This window comes from Carassius carassius, chromosome 9 (assembly GCF_963082965.1).
Source record: "Carassius carassius chromosome 9, fCarCar2.1, whole genome shotgun sequence".
Lineage (NCBI taxonomy): Eukaryota > Metazoa > Chordata > Actinopteri > Cypriniformes > Cyprinidae > Carassius > Carassius carassius.
In genome coordinates, this window is record NC_081763.1 from 17,059,948 (window position 1) to 17,078,192 (window position 18,245).

Sequence of the window (18,245 nt, forward strand, 5' to 3'; positions counted from 1 at the left end):
GTACAACACACACACACACACACACAGTGATGGCAGGGAATGGATGGATGGACTGATAAACAGATTATTGAAGGAGGAATGCATTCATGAATATTATGATTCGGTTAGATGGTTGGATAAATAGATAAGAGATTGGGTTATTGAGCAATGGATTGATGAATTAATGATTTGTAAGAAAGAAAGAAAGAAAGAGAGAAAGAAAGAGAGAAAGAAAGAGAGAAAGAAAGGATAGATCATCACTGTGATGATAAATTGATGACTAATGGATGATGGATGCATTGTAGATATGTACTGATAGATTATAGACTGAGGAATTTAGTGATTTGACTGATGGGTATGAGCCTTATGAGCTTGCTCATTAGCTGCGTGTTTGTGTCTATTTAAGCACATGGCTAGTGATTGGTTTGCTGGCCATGTGCTTGTGTTTTTTTGTTTTGTGTGAGCACATGGCTTTTGTCTTAGTTCCTATGTGCCATGTGCTCTCGTCAATTGTCTTGACCCCACCCATCTTGTTACCTGATTATTGATGTAAGTTTCCCCACATGTGTTCCCTCGTTATCCTCCTCATTAGCTCCCCATTTATTGTCCTTGTGTTTGCAGTCTGGTTGCTAGTTCGTCGTCAAACATTTGTCTGTGTACATCGTGTCGTGTCTTGCCTTGCCTTGCCTTGCCTTGCCAGTCAAGTTTAGTCTGTTTTCCCCTACGGGGTAGTTTTTGTTGGTTTATTTTATTATTACAACTATTAAAGAACCCTTCTCTCTGCATCATTGAGTCCTCGCCTCATCCCTCTACCCAAACCCTGACAGTACGAACTAGCCAGTATGAGGACTCAGCGGAAGAAGGGTTTGCACCGTCCACCAGCCTCCACTCTCTCCAGCCCCCACTACCAGCGCATGCTCCAGTTTAAGACCTTGATCTCTCTCCATCAACAAGGGACTGGTGTGAGGGATTTTGCCCTGGAGTTCAGTGGTACTGCAGAGGGATTGGAGTTTAATGATGCGGCCCTCAAGGACCTCTTCAATGATGCCCTTGATGAGCCTCTCAGCTGGTGGAGAATGAGGGGGCTGGACCACCTGTCGTTTGGGGAATTTGTGGAGTTCGTGGCACGTTCCCCAGCTAAGGAGGCTGCAGTACTGCCTGTGGTGCCCTTCAAAGCTGCCGTTCCCCCTATGGTGGATAAAGAAGCTGCAGTACCCCCAGAGGTGACTTGTGACATTGCAGAACCCCTAGAGGTGGCCGGAGAGACCGCAGCACCTCACTCTCGTAGGCGGAAGAGGGGAAAGAAGAGGAATGGCTCTGCCCCGCCAATGCCAGAGGTGCCGGATGAGGCTGCAGCGCCCCCAGAGGTGCCGGATGAGGCTGCAGCGCCCCCAGAGGTGCCAGATGAGGCTGCAGCGCCCCCAGAGGTGCCGGATGAGGCTGCAGCGCCCCCAGTAGTGGCCGACGACATTGCACTGCCCCAGTCTCGGAGACGGAGGAGGAGAAAGGCTTCCTCCATCCCTCATGGCCCGGTGGCCATTCAGGAGCCCACTGCTGGCCTGGAGGCCAATCCAGTCATGCCCAAGCCCCTTGTCCTGCCGGCGCCGCCCAAGCGCCTCGCCCTGCCGGCGCCGCCCAAGCACCTCGCCCTGCCGGCGCCGCCCAAGCGCCTCGCCCTGATGCCGGCTCTGCCCTTGATGAGTGCCTTGCCGGGTTTGCCCTTCCTATCTGCCGGGGTTCCTGTTAGGCTGGATCCTCGCTGGTTCGTCCCTATGGCTCCGCCCTGGTGGTCTGCTGGGGTTCCTGTTAGGCCGGAGCCTCACTGGTCTGTCCCTCCGGCACCGCCCTGGTGGTCCGTCGGGGTTCCTGTTAGGCCAGATCCTCACTGGCTCATCCCTCCGGCTCCACCCTGGCCCACTGCTGGGACTCCTGGACTGCCTGAGCCTCCTTTGCTCTACCATCCCGCCCCTCCATGGTCCCTTCTAACAGCTGGTTGGGTTTTCCTGCTAGATGACTGGGCTCCCTTCCCTCCCTCCCTCCCCTATTTTGTCTGTTTTTTGATTTCCATGTCTTGTGTTCTGTTTTGTAACGTGCTTGTGTTGCCATGCCTGTGCTGTCATGTTCCTGTTTTGTTTTTGGGTGTTCCTCGTTAGGGACGCCAGGTGGCGTCCCTTTTGAGGGGGGCTAGTGTCAGGGTTCTGTCACTCCAGTCTAGTGTTATTCATGGTTTTGTGACAGAGCCCTGATACTCTCCTCATGTCATTGTTTTCATGTGAGTGCGCGGCTTAGTTTTTACTGGCTGCGTGCCGTCTCGTGTGAACACGCGGTTTATGAGCTTGCTCATTAGCTGCGTGTTTGTGTCTATTTAAGCACATGGCTAGTGATTGGTTTGCTGGCCATGTGCTTGTGTTTTTTTTTTGTTTTGTGTGAGCACATGGCTTTTGTCTTAGTTCCTATGTGCCATGTGCTCTCGTCAATTGTCTTGACCCCACCCATCTTGTTACCTGATTATTGATGTAAGTTTCCCCACATGTGTTCCCTCGTTATCCTCCTCATTAGCTCCCCATTTATTGTCCTTGTGTTTGCAGTCTGGTTGCTAGTTCGTCGTCAAACATTTGTCTGTGTACATCGTGTCGTGTCTTGCCTTGCCTTGCCAGTCAAGTTTAGTCTGTTTTCCCCTACGGGGTAGTTTTTGTTGGTTTATTTTATTATTACAACTATTAAAGAACCCTTCTCTCTGCATCGAGTCCTCGCCTCATCCCTCTACCCAAACCCTGACAGATAATGGGATAGGTAGATTGACTGATTGTTAATGGAGGAATAAATTGGTGAACATGTATATATTTGGTTGGATGTATACATGCATGAAAGGTTGTCACAAGGAGTGATTTAAAATCACATTTATTGTATATACAGTATCACAATATTGTTATACTTATACTGGAAATTAAATCCCAAAATTTAAGTTCACAATGTCAATAGGCCTAAATTTTATTTATATTTAATATATAATTATACAATTTTATATAAAAAAATCTCTTTGACATGCAAAAATGCATTTTCACTTTTCCCATTTGTACGGTGGTCGAGAGAGGTCAACGCGCTGCAATTTAAGAAAACACATGCAAATTGAAAAAATACCAGCAAATAAAAAAAACATCATCAGTTTGCAAATCCTTCACAACACATGCACATTAAGAAAAACGCTGCAAATCATCACAACACATGCATATAACGAAACGTGCTGCAAATCCTTCACAACACGTGCACATTAAGAAACGCTGCAAATCCTCACAACACATGCACATTAAGATCGCGGCAAATCCTCGAAACACATGCATATAACGAATCACGCTTCAAATCCTTCACAACACGTGCACATTAAGAAATGCTGCAAATCCTCACAACACATGCATATAACAAAACACGCTGCAAATCCTTGGTTGGGATTGGCTTATTGTGCAGTGGCTACTGGTCAGTGGAGATGTTGGTGAACTGAAAGGTGAGGTTTTTTTTTTCGTTTTTTTTTACACCCTGATTGCATGATTCCTTTATCTTTTGTATATTATTAGCCTAAATAAGCTGAATAATTACATTATTAAATGTAAAATGTTAAGATGGCTAACTTTATTATCCTCAGCTAAATATAATTTCAAGGTTAATGATTAATGCTTCATTAATTGTTTCTTAATGTGCATGTGCTGTGAGGATTTGCAGAGCGTTTCGTTATATGCATGTGTTGTGAGGATTTGCAGCGTTTCTTAATTTGCATTAGGGTTGTGCAAAAAATCAAATGCGATTTTCATGTGAATCTCATCAGTAAAGACGCTCCTGTAATTAGAAGTACATCTCCAGCACGTGCGTTCAGATCAGGGTTGCCAGGTTTTCACAACAAATCCTGCCCAGTTGCTTCTCAAAACTAGTCCAGAACTAATCGCGCTTCCAGGAGGTTCCCCAAAAAATTGCTTCCCGGGGTTAAAATATAATTTTTTTGGCAGGGTTGAACATGAAAAACAACTGCAGATTTGGCAACACTGGTTGGCATTAACTACACAGAGCCGTAATTCACTGACAATCTACACAAAATCGATTTTAAAATCGCAGGCGATTCTTTGTCGATTTTGAAAGCGATTTTGTGTTAGTTGTCGGTAGACTACGGCTCTGTGTAGTAACTGCCGCTACACCTGAACCAGTGTTGCCAAGTCTGCGGTTGTTTTTCATGTCCGCGGTTTGAAGCAACCCCAATACCAATAACGTGATATTTAGCCCCTAAAATGCAAATTTTATCAAGGCAACCCTGCCAAAAAACATATATTTTAACCCCGGGAAGCAATTCTTTGTGGAACCTCCTGCAAACGCGATTGGGCTAGTTTTGGACTAGTTTTGAGAAGCAACTGGGCAGGATTTGTTGTGAAAACCTGGCAACCCTGATCTGAACGCACTTGCTGGAGCTATACTTCTAATTACAAGAGCATCTTTACTGATGAGATGTGCATGAAAATCGCATTTGATTTTTTACACAGCCCTAATTTGCATGTGTTGTGAAGGATTTGCAGCGCGATTCGTTATATGTATGTGTTGTGAGGATTTGCAGCGTTTCTTAATTTGCATGTGTTGTGAAGGATTTGCAGCGTGTTTTGTTATATGTATGTGTTGTGAGGATTTGCAGCGTTTCTTAATTTGCATGTGTTGTGAAGGATTTGCAGCGTGTTTTGTTATATGAATGTGTTGTGATGATTTGCAGCGCATTTCGTTATATGCATGGGTTGTGAAGGATTTGCAGTGTGTTTCGTGTAGCCGCACTGGGTTGTACATTATAATTAACTCAAATGATATATAGGGAATTTTTATAATTAATCAGGAATATGATTAATATATATATATATATATCTCATATGACAGTTACATTAAAATTATTGAAGATGAAAAATAGGTCAATTGTATATATCAATAACTCATTACAAGACACTGTAATTTACTCATTAATATGTCAGTATTCCATTCTTCATATCAATTATAGTGATATCTCTTACTGTAAATTACCGCAAATCAAACCGTGGTTTGTCCAGCAAACGGCCGTAAGATTAACTTATCAACTTTCAATAAAGTTATCACTTCTTATGAAATTTCGGTTACTAAAAAGTAAAGAGCTTGTAGCTACAAATCAGACATTTCATTGACTCGTGATGTGAGCATTTTAGACAGAGGCAATCATGAATATATATTGGTTTTTAATAATTGAACTAATAATACATCAAACTTCAAATCACACAGAGTAAATACGCATACGACAATACAGAAAGTAAACTTTGTACAAGACATAACGGAATTTAAATGAGGGAGAGAGAGAGAGAATGAATGAGAGAGGATGAGAGAGAGGTGAGAGAATTAGGCGCGATCACAGAATTACGCGCTCAGTTATGCAAACTCACAGACAGTAACCCTTGAAAGACAACAACGAATCAAATCACCTTGAAAAGGTAATAGACACACTTTAAGCAGCATTTAAATTTCCATAGAGAATGATCTCTTTGTGATTGGGCGTGTTCTCTCGTGTCTTCCGGGGCTGCTGCGGAATCGCGCGATATTTGAAAGGTTCAACAAACGCAATGATTCAGAATTCGTCTTCCTCGTGTAGAGAGGAACTTAGTAAGTAAAAGAAATGAAAACAACGGAGATGAAAGCTACGGAGATGAAAGCTCCCGAAGGAGCCATGAGAACAGGCTGTTCTCTCAGCCGCCGTGCTGAGATCAATGGAGATAGAAGAGGACCGAGAAGCCAGAGGGACAAAAGCAGGAGGAACTTCCTGGGTCAGTTCTTATGGCTTGACTGGTTCACGCCTCTGTTTGCATGAACAACCAATGAACGTCCGCGATCTGAAGCGGGAAAAACGATCCTTTGTCTCTGGGGAACCACCCACTCTAATAAGTTATGGCTTATCAGATTTCAGCAGTGATATTCTAGCAAGTTCGTAAGGCCATCCTTAAAAATATTTTGGTTTGCAGTAACTAATTTTTTTTTAAAAAGGGTCGGTAGGTCGGTCTATATTTTTTTTTTCAAGTTTCAATGTAAAAAAAACAAGTAAATTTTTGTGATGGTGATGACGTCGGTAAGAATTTAAACAAATTAGCATATCGTGACGTCACTGACTGGTACTTCAACCCGTGCCTTCGGGCACATCATTGCAAACCTCATTTTGATGCAGGCTATATAGACCACAAACAAATTTAAATCTTTGTCAAAAACATGTTTATTGCACTGTTTTACTTGCATCCATCGCTACGTATCAATGCAACCTACAAATGAGAGACCGTTTACTTTGCTTTCTTGGGTTGTCACTTTTGTGAAAAAAATCCTGTTTGATTTGAGTGATGAGTGTTCATTGAATCGATTGTAAAATCGATTTTGCATGTCTAAAGTTTAATACGGCAAATAACACCAAATATAGGTAAATCCAAGGACAAAAGGCAGGAGGAATGTAAAGATTCAATATATTGGTAAAGACCAATATTTCTGAAGATTTATTGGTGTGAAGTTACGTGCAAAATGACAAACAGGAGTGCAACATTTTCGAAAAACAATAAGCAGAGTGGACTGCCATAATGCAAAACATTTACTGCAGGCTTCAACATGGCTGTGTTTAAATTTCAACAACAACAACAAAAATCGCATAGGTGATTTTCTTAGGCTATCAAAAAAAAAAATTTGCGAATATTCGTCGAATTTAAAATAAAAATCCACATTCGAATGCGCATATGAATTTTAGGTGTGCATTAAGGAAGCTGCCTTATGAGCCCCGGTACCTGTTCCATTCCATCTCGCCACGCGCACAGCTGTGTCTACACAACTTTCAAAGGCAGACGAGCTCGACACGCAGTATCTGCTGTATCATCTTTCACCTCGTGTATGCACACGAGATGCGATGACAATATATGTGTCATTGCATTATAAGGTTATGTTAGCCTATCCAGTTGAAGCCACTTAAAAAAAAAATAATAATAATGTGGAGAAGATCTTGTTTACATCAAAACTGAAACCAAGCCATTCACACAGAACGCATATTTTGCGCATCTCATGTTTTTAACTGAAAAAATCTATCCTGTGTGACTGGTTTTCCGCCCTTTTTATTTATTTAACAATGCATGCATACATGATGCTGTTTTGTTTATAGTTCTTTAAGCAACTTAATTAATAATAATTGGTTCATAAACATTATTTTAAATATTATGTTTTTTTCACAGTCATGTATGTAATGCTTTGAATAAACATGCAGTAATATTTTGCTCGATGCGCTATCTTGAGCCTCAGAAGAGAAGCAAAAAGCTTTTCTTCACCCTAACTGAAATTATGCATTTAAAATTCGAATACAATTCGAATTTTGATCATATTTAAGTAAAAAATTCGAATTTAGTTTTTTCAGCTATTTTGACAGCCCTAGGCGATTCAAGCCCGAAACTGTATGAGACTGAATACCGGCTGAATTCACATTTCTGTTGTAAAAAAGAGAAACATTGTGTAGAAGTATTATTTGCTGTTATGCGTGTTTGTCCGAAACTGCAGTTGCTGTGTGACGCCTGTTAAAAAAAAAAAAAAAAAAACCTGGACGCGCTCCGAGAAAAGGTCGTTAAAATAATTTTCTTATTTTCATTTTCGAAACTTGTGTTGGTTGATTCGTGCTTGATTCGTGTCACGGTCACGTTTTTTTTTTTTTTTTTCACGGTCACGGTTTTAGACTAGAGAGGAGAAGGGATGGGAAAAGATCTGGGGACATTTTTTCCAGAACTTCGTGCCAAGTTAAAGCGGTGTCGAGCTGTTTTAATGAATTGTTTTAGATGTATTATGGTGCCCGAACCCGTATGACTTTGAACAGTGAACAGTGAACACGAACATTTAGTTTACTGCAGCCCGCAGCCATCATTACCAAGCATGAACCGTTGACTCTAACAGTGAGTGAGAGTATGAGACGAAGCGAACGCACAGGCCACAGTGTATCATCCGTGTAAACACAGATGACGTCAAGGGTTTTTTTTTTTTATTAAAGAAGATAGTCTTCATTTGTATGTAAGCCAAGGCAATTTATATATTTACAATACTTACTTAAATATAATTAATAGAATTTTATTGCGTTTGTATTAGTTGTTTGAAGAGTAAAAAAATAATTTGTCGGTCTTAACGCAAATTTACAATCGGCAAGTCGGTCGGACTAAAAGCAAAAAAAATAAAAATTGAGTCGGTGCTAAATTGACAGGGTCGGTCGGGTTACGGCAAACAATAATATTTTTAAGGATGGCCTAATTCCAGATTAATACATTTTTCATTAATTTCCTTTATATAAGTGAGTCCGTCAAAGCATGACGATTAAACAGATACCAAAAATAACATATATAACTGATAGAAACATGACGTTACATTCATATGCAGAATTACACACATTTAAAGTTTGATTAACACACGATAAAACTGCAGATACTCCAATTTATATGGGGAAACATCTACTGCACAAAAAGGCAATACTCAATACATTTAGAATACTTTGAGAAAATGAAAGGTTACTATTCTCTTTCTCTTTCCTGTCCTGTTTCCCATAGGTCCCATACGACTCTTTGTGAGAATATTCATTCCCAAAACATTTCCAATTTACAAGTCAGCAATTTATAATCCTCGCATAATAGGATTAACCACTTTATGCAACACACACCCCTATCAAAATACATATTAGTAATAAAATGACGAAGGTAAAGAACGTTAAGAAAGGTTTGTATGTGTGTGTGTGCTTATGTGTGTGTGTGTTGTGGAATGTGTTTCGTTTTTCCTTTGAGGCTGCTCACGTGACTGTGGAATTTCTCATCCAGAGTGTTGTAAATAATTTAAATCCAGCCAGGCTGCCGCCAGGCCAGGCATTTAGTTTAGAGAGAGTTGGGTTTATATGCCTGAATTCAAAATCTACAAGCTTTGGGTTTGCATTGTTTTAGATTCAACGAACCGTGATTCATTAGTTCAGAACCAATGAATCGATGAACTGCATACATGGGTGGTGTTGGCGCAGTGGATAAGACACATGCCTTTGGTGTGAGAGACCCGGGTTCGAATCCACTGTGAGACACCGATGTGTCCCTGAGCAAGACACTTAACCCCTAGTTGCTCCAGAGGCGTGCGACCTCTGACACATATAGCAATTGTAAGTTGCTTTGGATAAAAGCGTCAGCTAAATGAATAAATGTAAATGTAAATATCCGTTACATTCGTGATATGCATGTGTTGTGATGATTTGCAGCGCATTTCGTTATATGCATGGGTTGTGATGATTTGCAGCCCGTTTCGTTATATGCATGTGTTGTGATGATTTGCAGCGCGTTTCATTATATGCATGTGTTGTGATGATTTGCAGCGCATTTCGTTATATGCATGTGTTGTGATGATTTGCAGGGCGTTTCGTTATATGCATGTGTTGTGATGATTTGCAGCGCATTTCGCTATATGCATGTGTTGTGAGGATTTGCAACATGTTTCATTATATGCATGTGTTGTGATGATTTGCAGCGTGTTTCGTTATATGCATGTGTTGTGATGATTTGCAGCGCGTTTCATTATATGCATGTGTTGTGAGGATTTGCAACATGTTTCGTTATATGCATGTGTTGTGAGGATTTGCAGTGCGTTTTGTTATATGCATGTGTTGTGATGATTTGCAGCGCGTTTCGTTAATGCATGTTTTGTGATGATTTGCAGCGCGTTTCGTTATATGCATGTGTTGTGATGATTTGCAACACTTGTGTTGTTAAACTGATGAAGATGTTTTCTTCATTTGCTGGTGTTTTTCAATTTGCATTCGTTTTCTTAAGTTGCAGCGTGTTGAGCTCTCTCGGCCACCATACATTTCCATTTCTCAATTGCAGTCAACTGTATATGATGGACTCTTTCTATATATACAGTCAAATAACTAACATTTTACATTATTTATGGTACTTTAGATTAATGGAGTGACACTGCTTAACCACAGACACATCTACCATATTCTCCTTTATAGCAGAATCTCTAGCAATTGTCACATTTCTACCATCATGTAGATACAATCATATATAAGGGTACTATATGTATACCTATTCCTATATTTACCTAGCCCTATATAGATGGATGAATTGATGGATGATTTTTGAATGTTTTGTATGAGTGTGTGTAGTGTCTGTAGTGTTTTGTAGCAATCATTTGTCTTCATGCATGGAAAATGTTAGTGTCCTTTGCTTGTGAAGTTAGAGTATGATTTTGGTCTGCTAAAAAGGTCAAAAGCGGCATGAGGGGGAAGGAGAAGCCACAGAATGAGACGTTTTCATTATAGAGCCTCAGGACGCGCCTCAGTTTGGGTCCTGTCACCATGGCAACACATTGTGTCAGTCTGCAATGCTCTCTTAGACATGTAAAGACCAAACTACCATTAATCACCTTTTGTAATTAAGTTCAGGATCAAATGATTAACTGTTGAAACAAATCCAGCGGGAAAGAAAAGTTCAGCATATGCATGACTGAACTGCTAAAAACAGAATACTGACAAATGTTGTGGTGCACTCGCACAGACACACAAACACACACTGTGATGACTCACTGTAAGGCAGTTATTGTGGAGCTATAATTGTCTTTACCTATCCATTTTTAGCTTCTGCAGCAGATTATGTAACTGCCGAGAGAAGAGGAAAAGAGAGGAGGAATGGAACACAGAGAGAAAGGAATAGAATGCTAATTGAAGGGTTGAATTCATTGCAGTGTTAAGTACAAGGATTCGGTAGTGAACCTGGGTTTGTTTATGTAACTGTCAGCGTTTGGGCATGCTCAAGCATTCAGGTGTATATTGCCTTTACATATCATAACATTGAAATTTACACTCGGAAGAAAAGATTTCCGGTTGTTGTTGTTGTTGCAGTATTTTTATTAGTCAGAAACACTTTTTTTTAAATGGTAAGCGAAAAGAAGTGCATAACCTGCAGAAAACCTTAACTGTAATTATATGAGATGTTATATTTTCTATACATTTTTATGTTTGCCATATTTAGTTTAATGAAATTAAATAATTAAGCAGACAAATATACAGACAGACATGTCACTTTGTATACAAACATTAAAATATATATTTATTTTTTCATACAGAGACTAGCTAGCTACGTTATATTATTCAAGGAAATTTTTGCTTTTAATTTATGAAAAGTTTATTACTTTCACTTGTTTTATTATTATTTATTATTATTATTTATTTATTTATTTGTTTGTTTTTTTCACAGTTTTGAAGGATGATCTGTTGACCATCAACGTAATTTGTAAAAACTGAGAAATTTGAATCAAATTATTTACTTGCCTTACCACCATTTCGTACTATTTTTTAACTGACATTTTATTTCTAGACAGTTTGAGGAAATGTAACTTTTTTTTGTTGTGGGAGGAGATCATATAATAACATTTAAAATGGGGAAACTGGCTAAATATGTATGTATTTGGTAAAGAAAATTAGTTCATTTGAAAATTTTTATTACAATTAATTCAATATCAGTAGAGGATAGAAACAAACTAGCTGCTTGTCATGTCTAACATGTCTACTGATTCTCAGAGAAATGGGGGTTGAGTGCTTGATGCTTGATGAAAAACAGAATTGGACACCATATGGGTATGTTACACCCATATGGTGTCCAATACTGTTTATGAAAAAAGTGCCATATCAGTCCAGATAGCTGTTGCTTTGAAGCTGTTGGTAATCTCTCAAGCTAATTCTTCCACTTTTTCTCCATAGAAATTTAGTCTAGTGAATGGAGCTAAATAAGTCTCCAGAACTCTCAAAAGACTTTTTGATAACCCTGATGTCTCATGTCTTCAGCTGTCGCAGTGTTAGTTTATTTGAATACAAAGATCCAAAGAGACACATCACTGACTGGAGGAAGTGATGTCCCATACCTGTTTTGGGGTTCGCCTCGATAGTGACAACCACACAATTGCAAAGGTGCACACAAACACCATAAACTAGACAGCTTTATCACTACCTGCAGGCTTGTGGTTGAAAGATGGAAAGGGGGAGACAAAGAGAGACACGGAGAGAGGGAAGAAATATGCATGACAGTCAGCAAAACAGGAATTGGAAAAACTAGTTTGACTTCAAGCAGAAGCCACGTCAGCAGATTGAAAACATTTCATCTCCTCAGAGAGAGAGCAGAACGGAAGAAGGTTAGAGACGAAAGGAATGCAAATATGTCCTTAATGAGCTTTGTATTCACAGATGGCCAGCAAGAGAGTTCAAAAAATGAATTCTTCTGTTTTTATATTGGATGGATACCTACAAAATCCGTTTTACTACACTTGTAGCATTTTCTTGTAATTTTATTTTGTTTACTATAACTCTAATAATATTTTTTTCCTAATGAGTTATATATATATATATATATATATATATATATATATATATTGAATAATCTTTGTATTTTTTATTTGCTTTGCACTGTTCCTTATTTTTACTGTTCTTCCAAAGATGAACTGCTTTGGCAACTGATTTAGCAAGTTCAAACATACTGTTATTTACTACATTGGTAAAGCTTGCTAAAACTGAGCAGTAGATTGTGAAAGAGAGGTTTATGTTCCTGAGTTCAAGCACAGTTCAGTGTGTATTTATAATAGAAATGCAGTGGGAAGTCACCTCCTACTCTAGACATCTCTTCTGAATTGTGCCTTGCTCACTGACACACTGACTGCAGAATTTCTGCTGAACAGCACTTCTCATCCTCAAAGCACTTCAGCTTTTCTGGTCATACTGTATGCCATGGCCAAGAATTTTCTGAGTCACATGGTGCTGTCAAGTATGCGTATTTGATTGAAATTGGTAACAGAGTTTGTGCAACTCTGTATAGGATGCTCTTTTTTATGTTATTATGCCTTGTTATTTTTGTGTATGTGTGTTTGAGTTGCATTATGCCTTTGTTATTTCTTGTGGTTAGTTTCAGGGTTGTGTATCATTCAGAATAAAATTGAGGCAGCAAACAGGATGGATAATTGCAATTTTTTTATTTAAATGTAAAGACACAGAATTAAAGAGAATTCAAAATTGCTTTGATCTTTTGACATAAGAGGTCATTGTGCTATAAACCTGTATATTTCTGAACTCAAAACTTTCTAATTTGTCTAAAGTTAGCCTATGTTGAAGCCAATCTGCCAAAATTAGATTGTGAAATGTGCCAGATAATTATGACGTAATAGTATGGCTAAAAACAGAAGAAGAACGCCTGCTACTACATCACTTCCTGTTAAGCCCCGCCCACTGATTCACACATGCAGTGTAAATAACGAGAGGCAAACACAGGTCTACGCAGAAACCAAACAATAAAGATGACTCCAAAGAAAACAAGACGCTGTAAAGTGGCAAGTTGTGCAAAAACACAGTCTTTGCATTGCCTTCCTTCTTATCCCAACATTTAAAAAGAGTGGATGAAGTTTATTTTTAATGTAGCTCTAGGCCTCGTCAGTAAGAACTTGGTCCTTTGTTCACTTCATTTCACCGTGGATTTGTTTACAAACAAGGCACAATTCAACACAGTAAAAATTTTGATAACATTATGAGTGGACCCCACAGAACAGTACAAAATAATAAAAAAAGAAGTTCATGACCCTTTTAAAATTAATTGACTTAAAAGAAAACTCAAACTGAAGTTTTTCAAGATACACTTTGAATGACTTGACCAAAACTTTGAAAAGAAAATTATGAAAGGCAATAGATAAATAAAAAGCTAATCTAATAAATATCTATCTAATAAATGCTGTTCTTTTGCACTTTCTTTATCAAAGATTCCTTGACAAATAAAGGTATCATGGTTTGTCACCACAGGAATAAATTACATAGACCGCTTTCAAAAACATAAAAATTATGGATGTATTGATGGATGAATAGAACGTTCTACACAGTTTTTACACACAGCTACCGAACTGAACTCAGTGTGAGTTAATGTGCCAGTCTGGGACAAAACAGCATGTACTGATTAGGTCCCCAGTAACACACCATTTTCAGTAACACATGATCAGCATTGTGCAAAACCACAGTTATAGTCAGCAAATGAGAGACTAGAGTCAGACTATGCCTTGTATCACCTTGTATCGAGTTCACAACCATCTCTGGTAGATTCATCTACCTGTAAAACACAACCTTTAGAAACGTGCAAAAACAGCAGATGACGCTTTTCCTTGAATTCACACCTGTTCGCACCATGTGCTGAGTGATTTGCCACCAGGAAGCCGCCAGAAAGCTCATTTAATGAGATGGTTTGGAGGTGTACACACTCTTGCGCTTCGATTTATGGAGACCTGCAATTTGAGAATCGCTGAGGTAGCCATATTCTGAGACATTGATACTCCCATATATTGAAATGTCATTAAAACTACAGTACATCCCTGCCAATTATGCAATATTTCCCCGCTCCATCCGGCTGATATGAATTATGACCCACGCCGGCACAGGTGAGACTATAACACCCATAAATGTGAGCCATACTGAAAATTATTGTTCTTGCACTGAAGGCCTTAACCGTATTGCCCTGTGCATTGGCCACAACCAGACCCAAGTGGGCCATTATCTCTGTGGGTCATGGCTGGAACCATAAATTGGTTACTTAAACCTCTGGACTACAGAGAGGTGTATGTGATCCTGTAACACTGGGCACTGCTAGGTGTTAATCTGCAGGGGATAATAGCAGCCTGTGAGCTGGTATCAGGCTTTAAGTGTGAAGTATTGCAGTCAAACTCATTAGGATTGCTGAGGTTTGCCAGTGTTTGCAAAAGCTCTTAATGTAAAGGCTTTTGTTAGTCCTGTTGGCTGTACATAAGAGGTTGCTTGCTAATAACCAAGTGCTCTTCAAATTAGCACGCAGGCCAGCCTGATCAATTTTCATTCTCAGATTAGTCATTACATTTTAATTATTCATGTAGGAAATCAAAAGTGTTTGGCTCCAGCAAGCTGGCGGTGACACAAGGAGCTCAATTAACTCGAGAAATAAATGATTGTTATTAGATAACGCTACATTATAATTGTGTTAGATTGATCCTTCAGTTGACTGCTTCCTAAACTGCTCTGTTGGGTAAATTGAATATTGAATGGTCAGATCTTTATTCCCTTTCCCAGAAACGTATTGTACTTGCACAACATTTACTTTATCTTGATATTAGCATTGAGTGATGTGGCATTTATGAGGGAAGCTAAATTAGACGTTGATTGATGGTTTTTGTTTACGTGTACAGAGGCCTCAAGTTGAGACAAATTTCAAAAATGTTTAAGGTGCCTTAGACGTGGTTTCCAGCTTGTAATGTGTTAAATTTTTTCCACAACAAATTTTGCTGAGTGGTACTGTGTGTGTGGAGCATGTGACTGTGAAACGTGTGTGTGTGTGTGTGTGTGTGCAGGTTTAACCCTCTGCACAGCTGCTCTTTGAAGCTTTGCTGCTGTAAGGCTCCTCTCAACCGTCGTCATCAAGACCAGTCCAGTTGCAGTAAAGGAAACACTTTCTCTGACCCTAGCCTCTCATTAGTTAGTTTGTGTGTGTGTGTGTTTGTGTGTGTGTGGGTAGGACGTTCTATTTTCTAGTGTAAAGACCATCTCAAAGTGTACTATCATGGATGCACAGTAAATAGGCACCAGAATGGTTATCAGCCAATATTACAATATTTATATATATAAAAAAATAAGGTGGATCAAATTTTATTATTTGCCATTCATCAACCATAATGTTATCAGCTTATTGCATCATATTGTGCGTCCCTATTAGATACACTTTAATACATCCAAATGTAATAGAATTACAGATCTGAACTGCTCAGACTTAGTTTGCTCCCTCATCAGAAATTTTGGAAAAGTGTTCCCAAATCCCAGTCGATGGCCCTGCACTTACTTCAGTGAGTTATTGTTAATAACTGAGTTATTAACTCTGGTGATATGTGTTTGTATGCCAGGAGAACTTGTGGCTGGACAGTGTATCTCTGCTCATCAAAGATTCATTTGAAGGGGAGATGCTGATGATTGACAACCTCTCTGGCTCTGTTTTCCATCATTACTCCTCCCCACCCGTCTGCAAGGACTGCAGGACTCGTCCGCAAGAGGTACACTGGAGCTGTGTCAGTCTTTGCAAATGCACTCTTGAGTTTAAGAACCCAAATCTTAAAAACTAACCTACATCCAAATCTTCACAATTGAATAGGGCATGGCTTTTAAATTCAGTTTTAACTTGGCACACATGATGCAGTTTGAATTGAAAGATATACAATTAAAATGAATTGAAATAAAAAATATCTTGAAAGCAGTTTAAAAAGCATTTAAATTTGAATGTTTATAAGCCTTACAGATAGATAGGTACTGTAAATAGATGATAGCTGAATTCTGTGGTTATATATATATACAGTATATGACTGATTTCTGAAGGATCATGTGAAAGGAGTAATGACTACTGAAATTTCAACTTTGCATTAGAGGAATAAATTACATTTTAAAATATATAACAATAATAGACAGATGTTATTTTACGATACCACAACATTTAATATACACACACAAAATCTCTCAATGCTTGTGTTCCATCACAGTGACGGACAAGACAGGGGTAGTTCAGGAAAGAAGTAATTCAAGCCGTAACCTCCATACATGTCATCCTCGCCATTCTGCCATGCAGCCAACAATGTCAGTCCATCAGTCTGTTTCCACTCCCCTGTCTCTGCTCTCCATACATCTCTGATTTGCAAGCTTTTCTCTCCAGCTCACTCTGTTTGACTCTAAACGTCTCTCTTCCTGGATTACCCAAATTTCTTCTTTTGGAAAGTCATCATCACGTTGTCAGACATAAACCATGCTGCCCATAACAATTCAAGTCTCTTTTGAAAGTTTTATCACTCAAACGAAGTTCAACACTGTGCAAACTCCACAAAGCCATTAAACTGGAATATAGTAAAAGTCTGCAGCTATTCAAATACTGGGGAAGGATTTCAATGATTAAAAGCCCTCTCAGTTCTTACTGCTATAAATTCTTGCCCACAGCAGATCCACATGGCTGAACTGGAGCAGGCGTCTCTGAGGTCAGAGCAGCTCTCAGATAAGTCATCTTCACCAGCGCTGCCTGATGACCTCAGCCTGGACGAGCAGAGCATGTACCAGATGGCTGCCAAAGAGGGCAAGGTGAACTTTCTCTCAGAGAAATTATTTTGTCGTTTTGAATTTTTCACCTCCACAATTATCTTAGTGAAAGGTATGCACTCCTCAGGATTCATGCTGATATCTGTATTTATTATCGATGATTATTGATAATTGCAATAACTATCACTAACAGTAACGGATATAAACTATGTCCAGTGGAATGATCTACCTCTATCTGATATATAAACTGCTGTAATCCCTTGCATCCCAAACGATGATCCTTTAAATAATTACAGACTCGCACTAATTAGACTTAAGAAATCAAATAACTATAAGCTGTTAGTCTAAATCTTGCAGTCTCATGGGGCATCATGGGTAGCTCTGCTGCTCAACCAGTGTAATACTTCAACAGACTTTAAACATCTCAAGCTATTTGTTAGAGAAACTCCATGATGGACAGTATGTGAGGCAGATGGCTCAGATGATCTAGTAGAGCTTAATCGTTCCTTAATCTCTTTTACTCTTATAGAGGGAAGCCCTGAATGCAGCGAACCTAAATGAGTTTACCATGAGAGTAAGATGTTAGTGTTTAAGAGACCAGAAATTCTCTCCAGGATCTTGAAAGCGCATGCTAATGTTTCTGCTCAGGAAAGGGGCTGTGATGAGTGCCTAAACTCTGAAGACCCTGGAGGGAGAGGTCACAGCAGGTTACGGCGACCCTCTCGGGTTCACAGCTCTGGGACAGAAGAGGGGGTGGCAATGGATGGATGCAGTTCTCAAAGTCCACATCACAACACACCAGCTCGTCACAGCATAGGTAATGTGGCATTTCCATAGTGCTACAGGAATGATACCGGAGAACAAAGCAAGAAAACTGTTATGCGCATTAGATGCACCAAGTTCAGAATTGAAAAACTATGTCCCTTTCCAAATAAGATTTTGAATTGAACACTAGAAAAACAGTTGACCTAACTTAAAAAAAGGGATTACATTAAATTTAAGTTAACTTAACTAACAACTGAAAACTATGAAAAGATTGTCTAAGATGCAGTGAGGTACAAACCTTGTTCTTTTATCATTATATTGACATGACATGGGACTCTCAAAACTATAGAGGTAAACTCAAACGTCAAAA

At 39.2% G+C, this 18,245-nt stretch overlaps 1 protein-coding gene across 2 annotated transcripts in view; it reads left to right on the top strand.

Moving 5' to 3' along the window:
• The window catches only part of LOC132149096 (voltage-dependent T-type calcium channel subunit alpha-1I-like), a 119,381-nt gene that overhangs the window by 96,813 nt on the left and 4,323 nt on the right, over nt 1-18,245 (top strand). The window contains exons 31-33 of one of the 2 annotated variants that reach the window (XM_059558039.1): nt 15,940-16,086; nt 17,015-17,152; nt 17,759-17,927. In XM_059558039.1, the coding sequence (XP_059414022.1) occupies nt 15,940-16,086; nt 17,015-17,152; nt 17,759-17,927 (454 nt within the window). The remainder of the gene's footprint in view (nt 1-15,939; nt 16,087-17,014; nt 17,153-17,758; nt 17,928-18,245) is intronic. The other variant, XM_059558038.1, reaches the window with a different exon arrangement.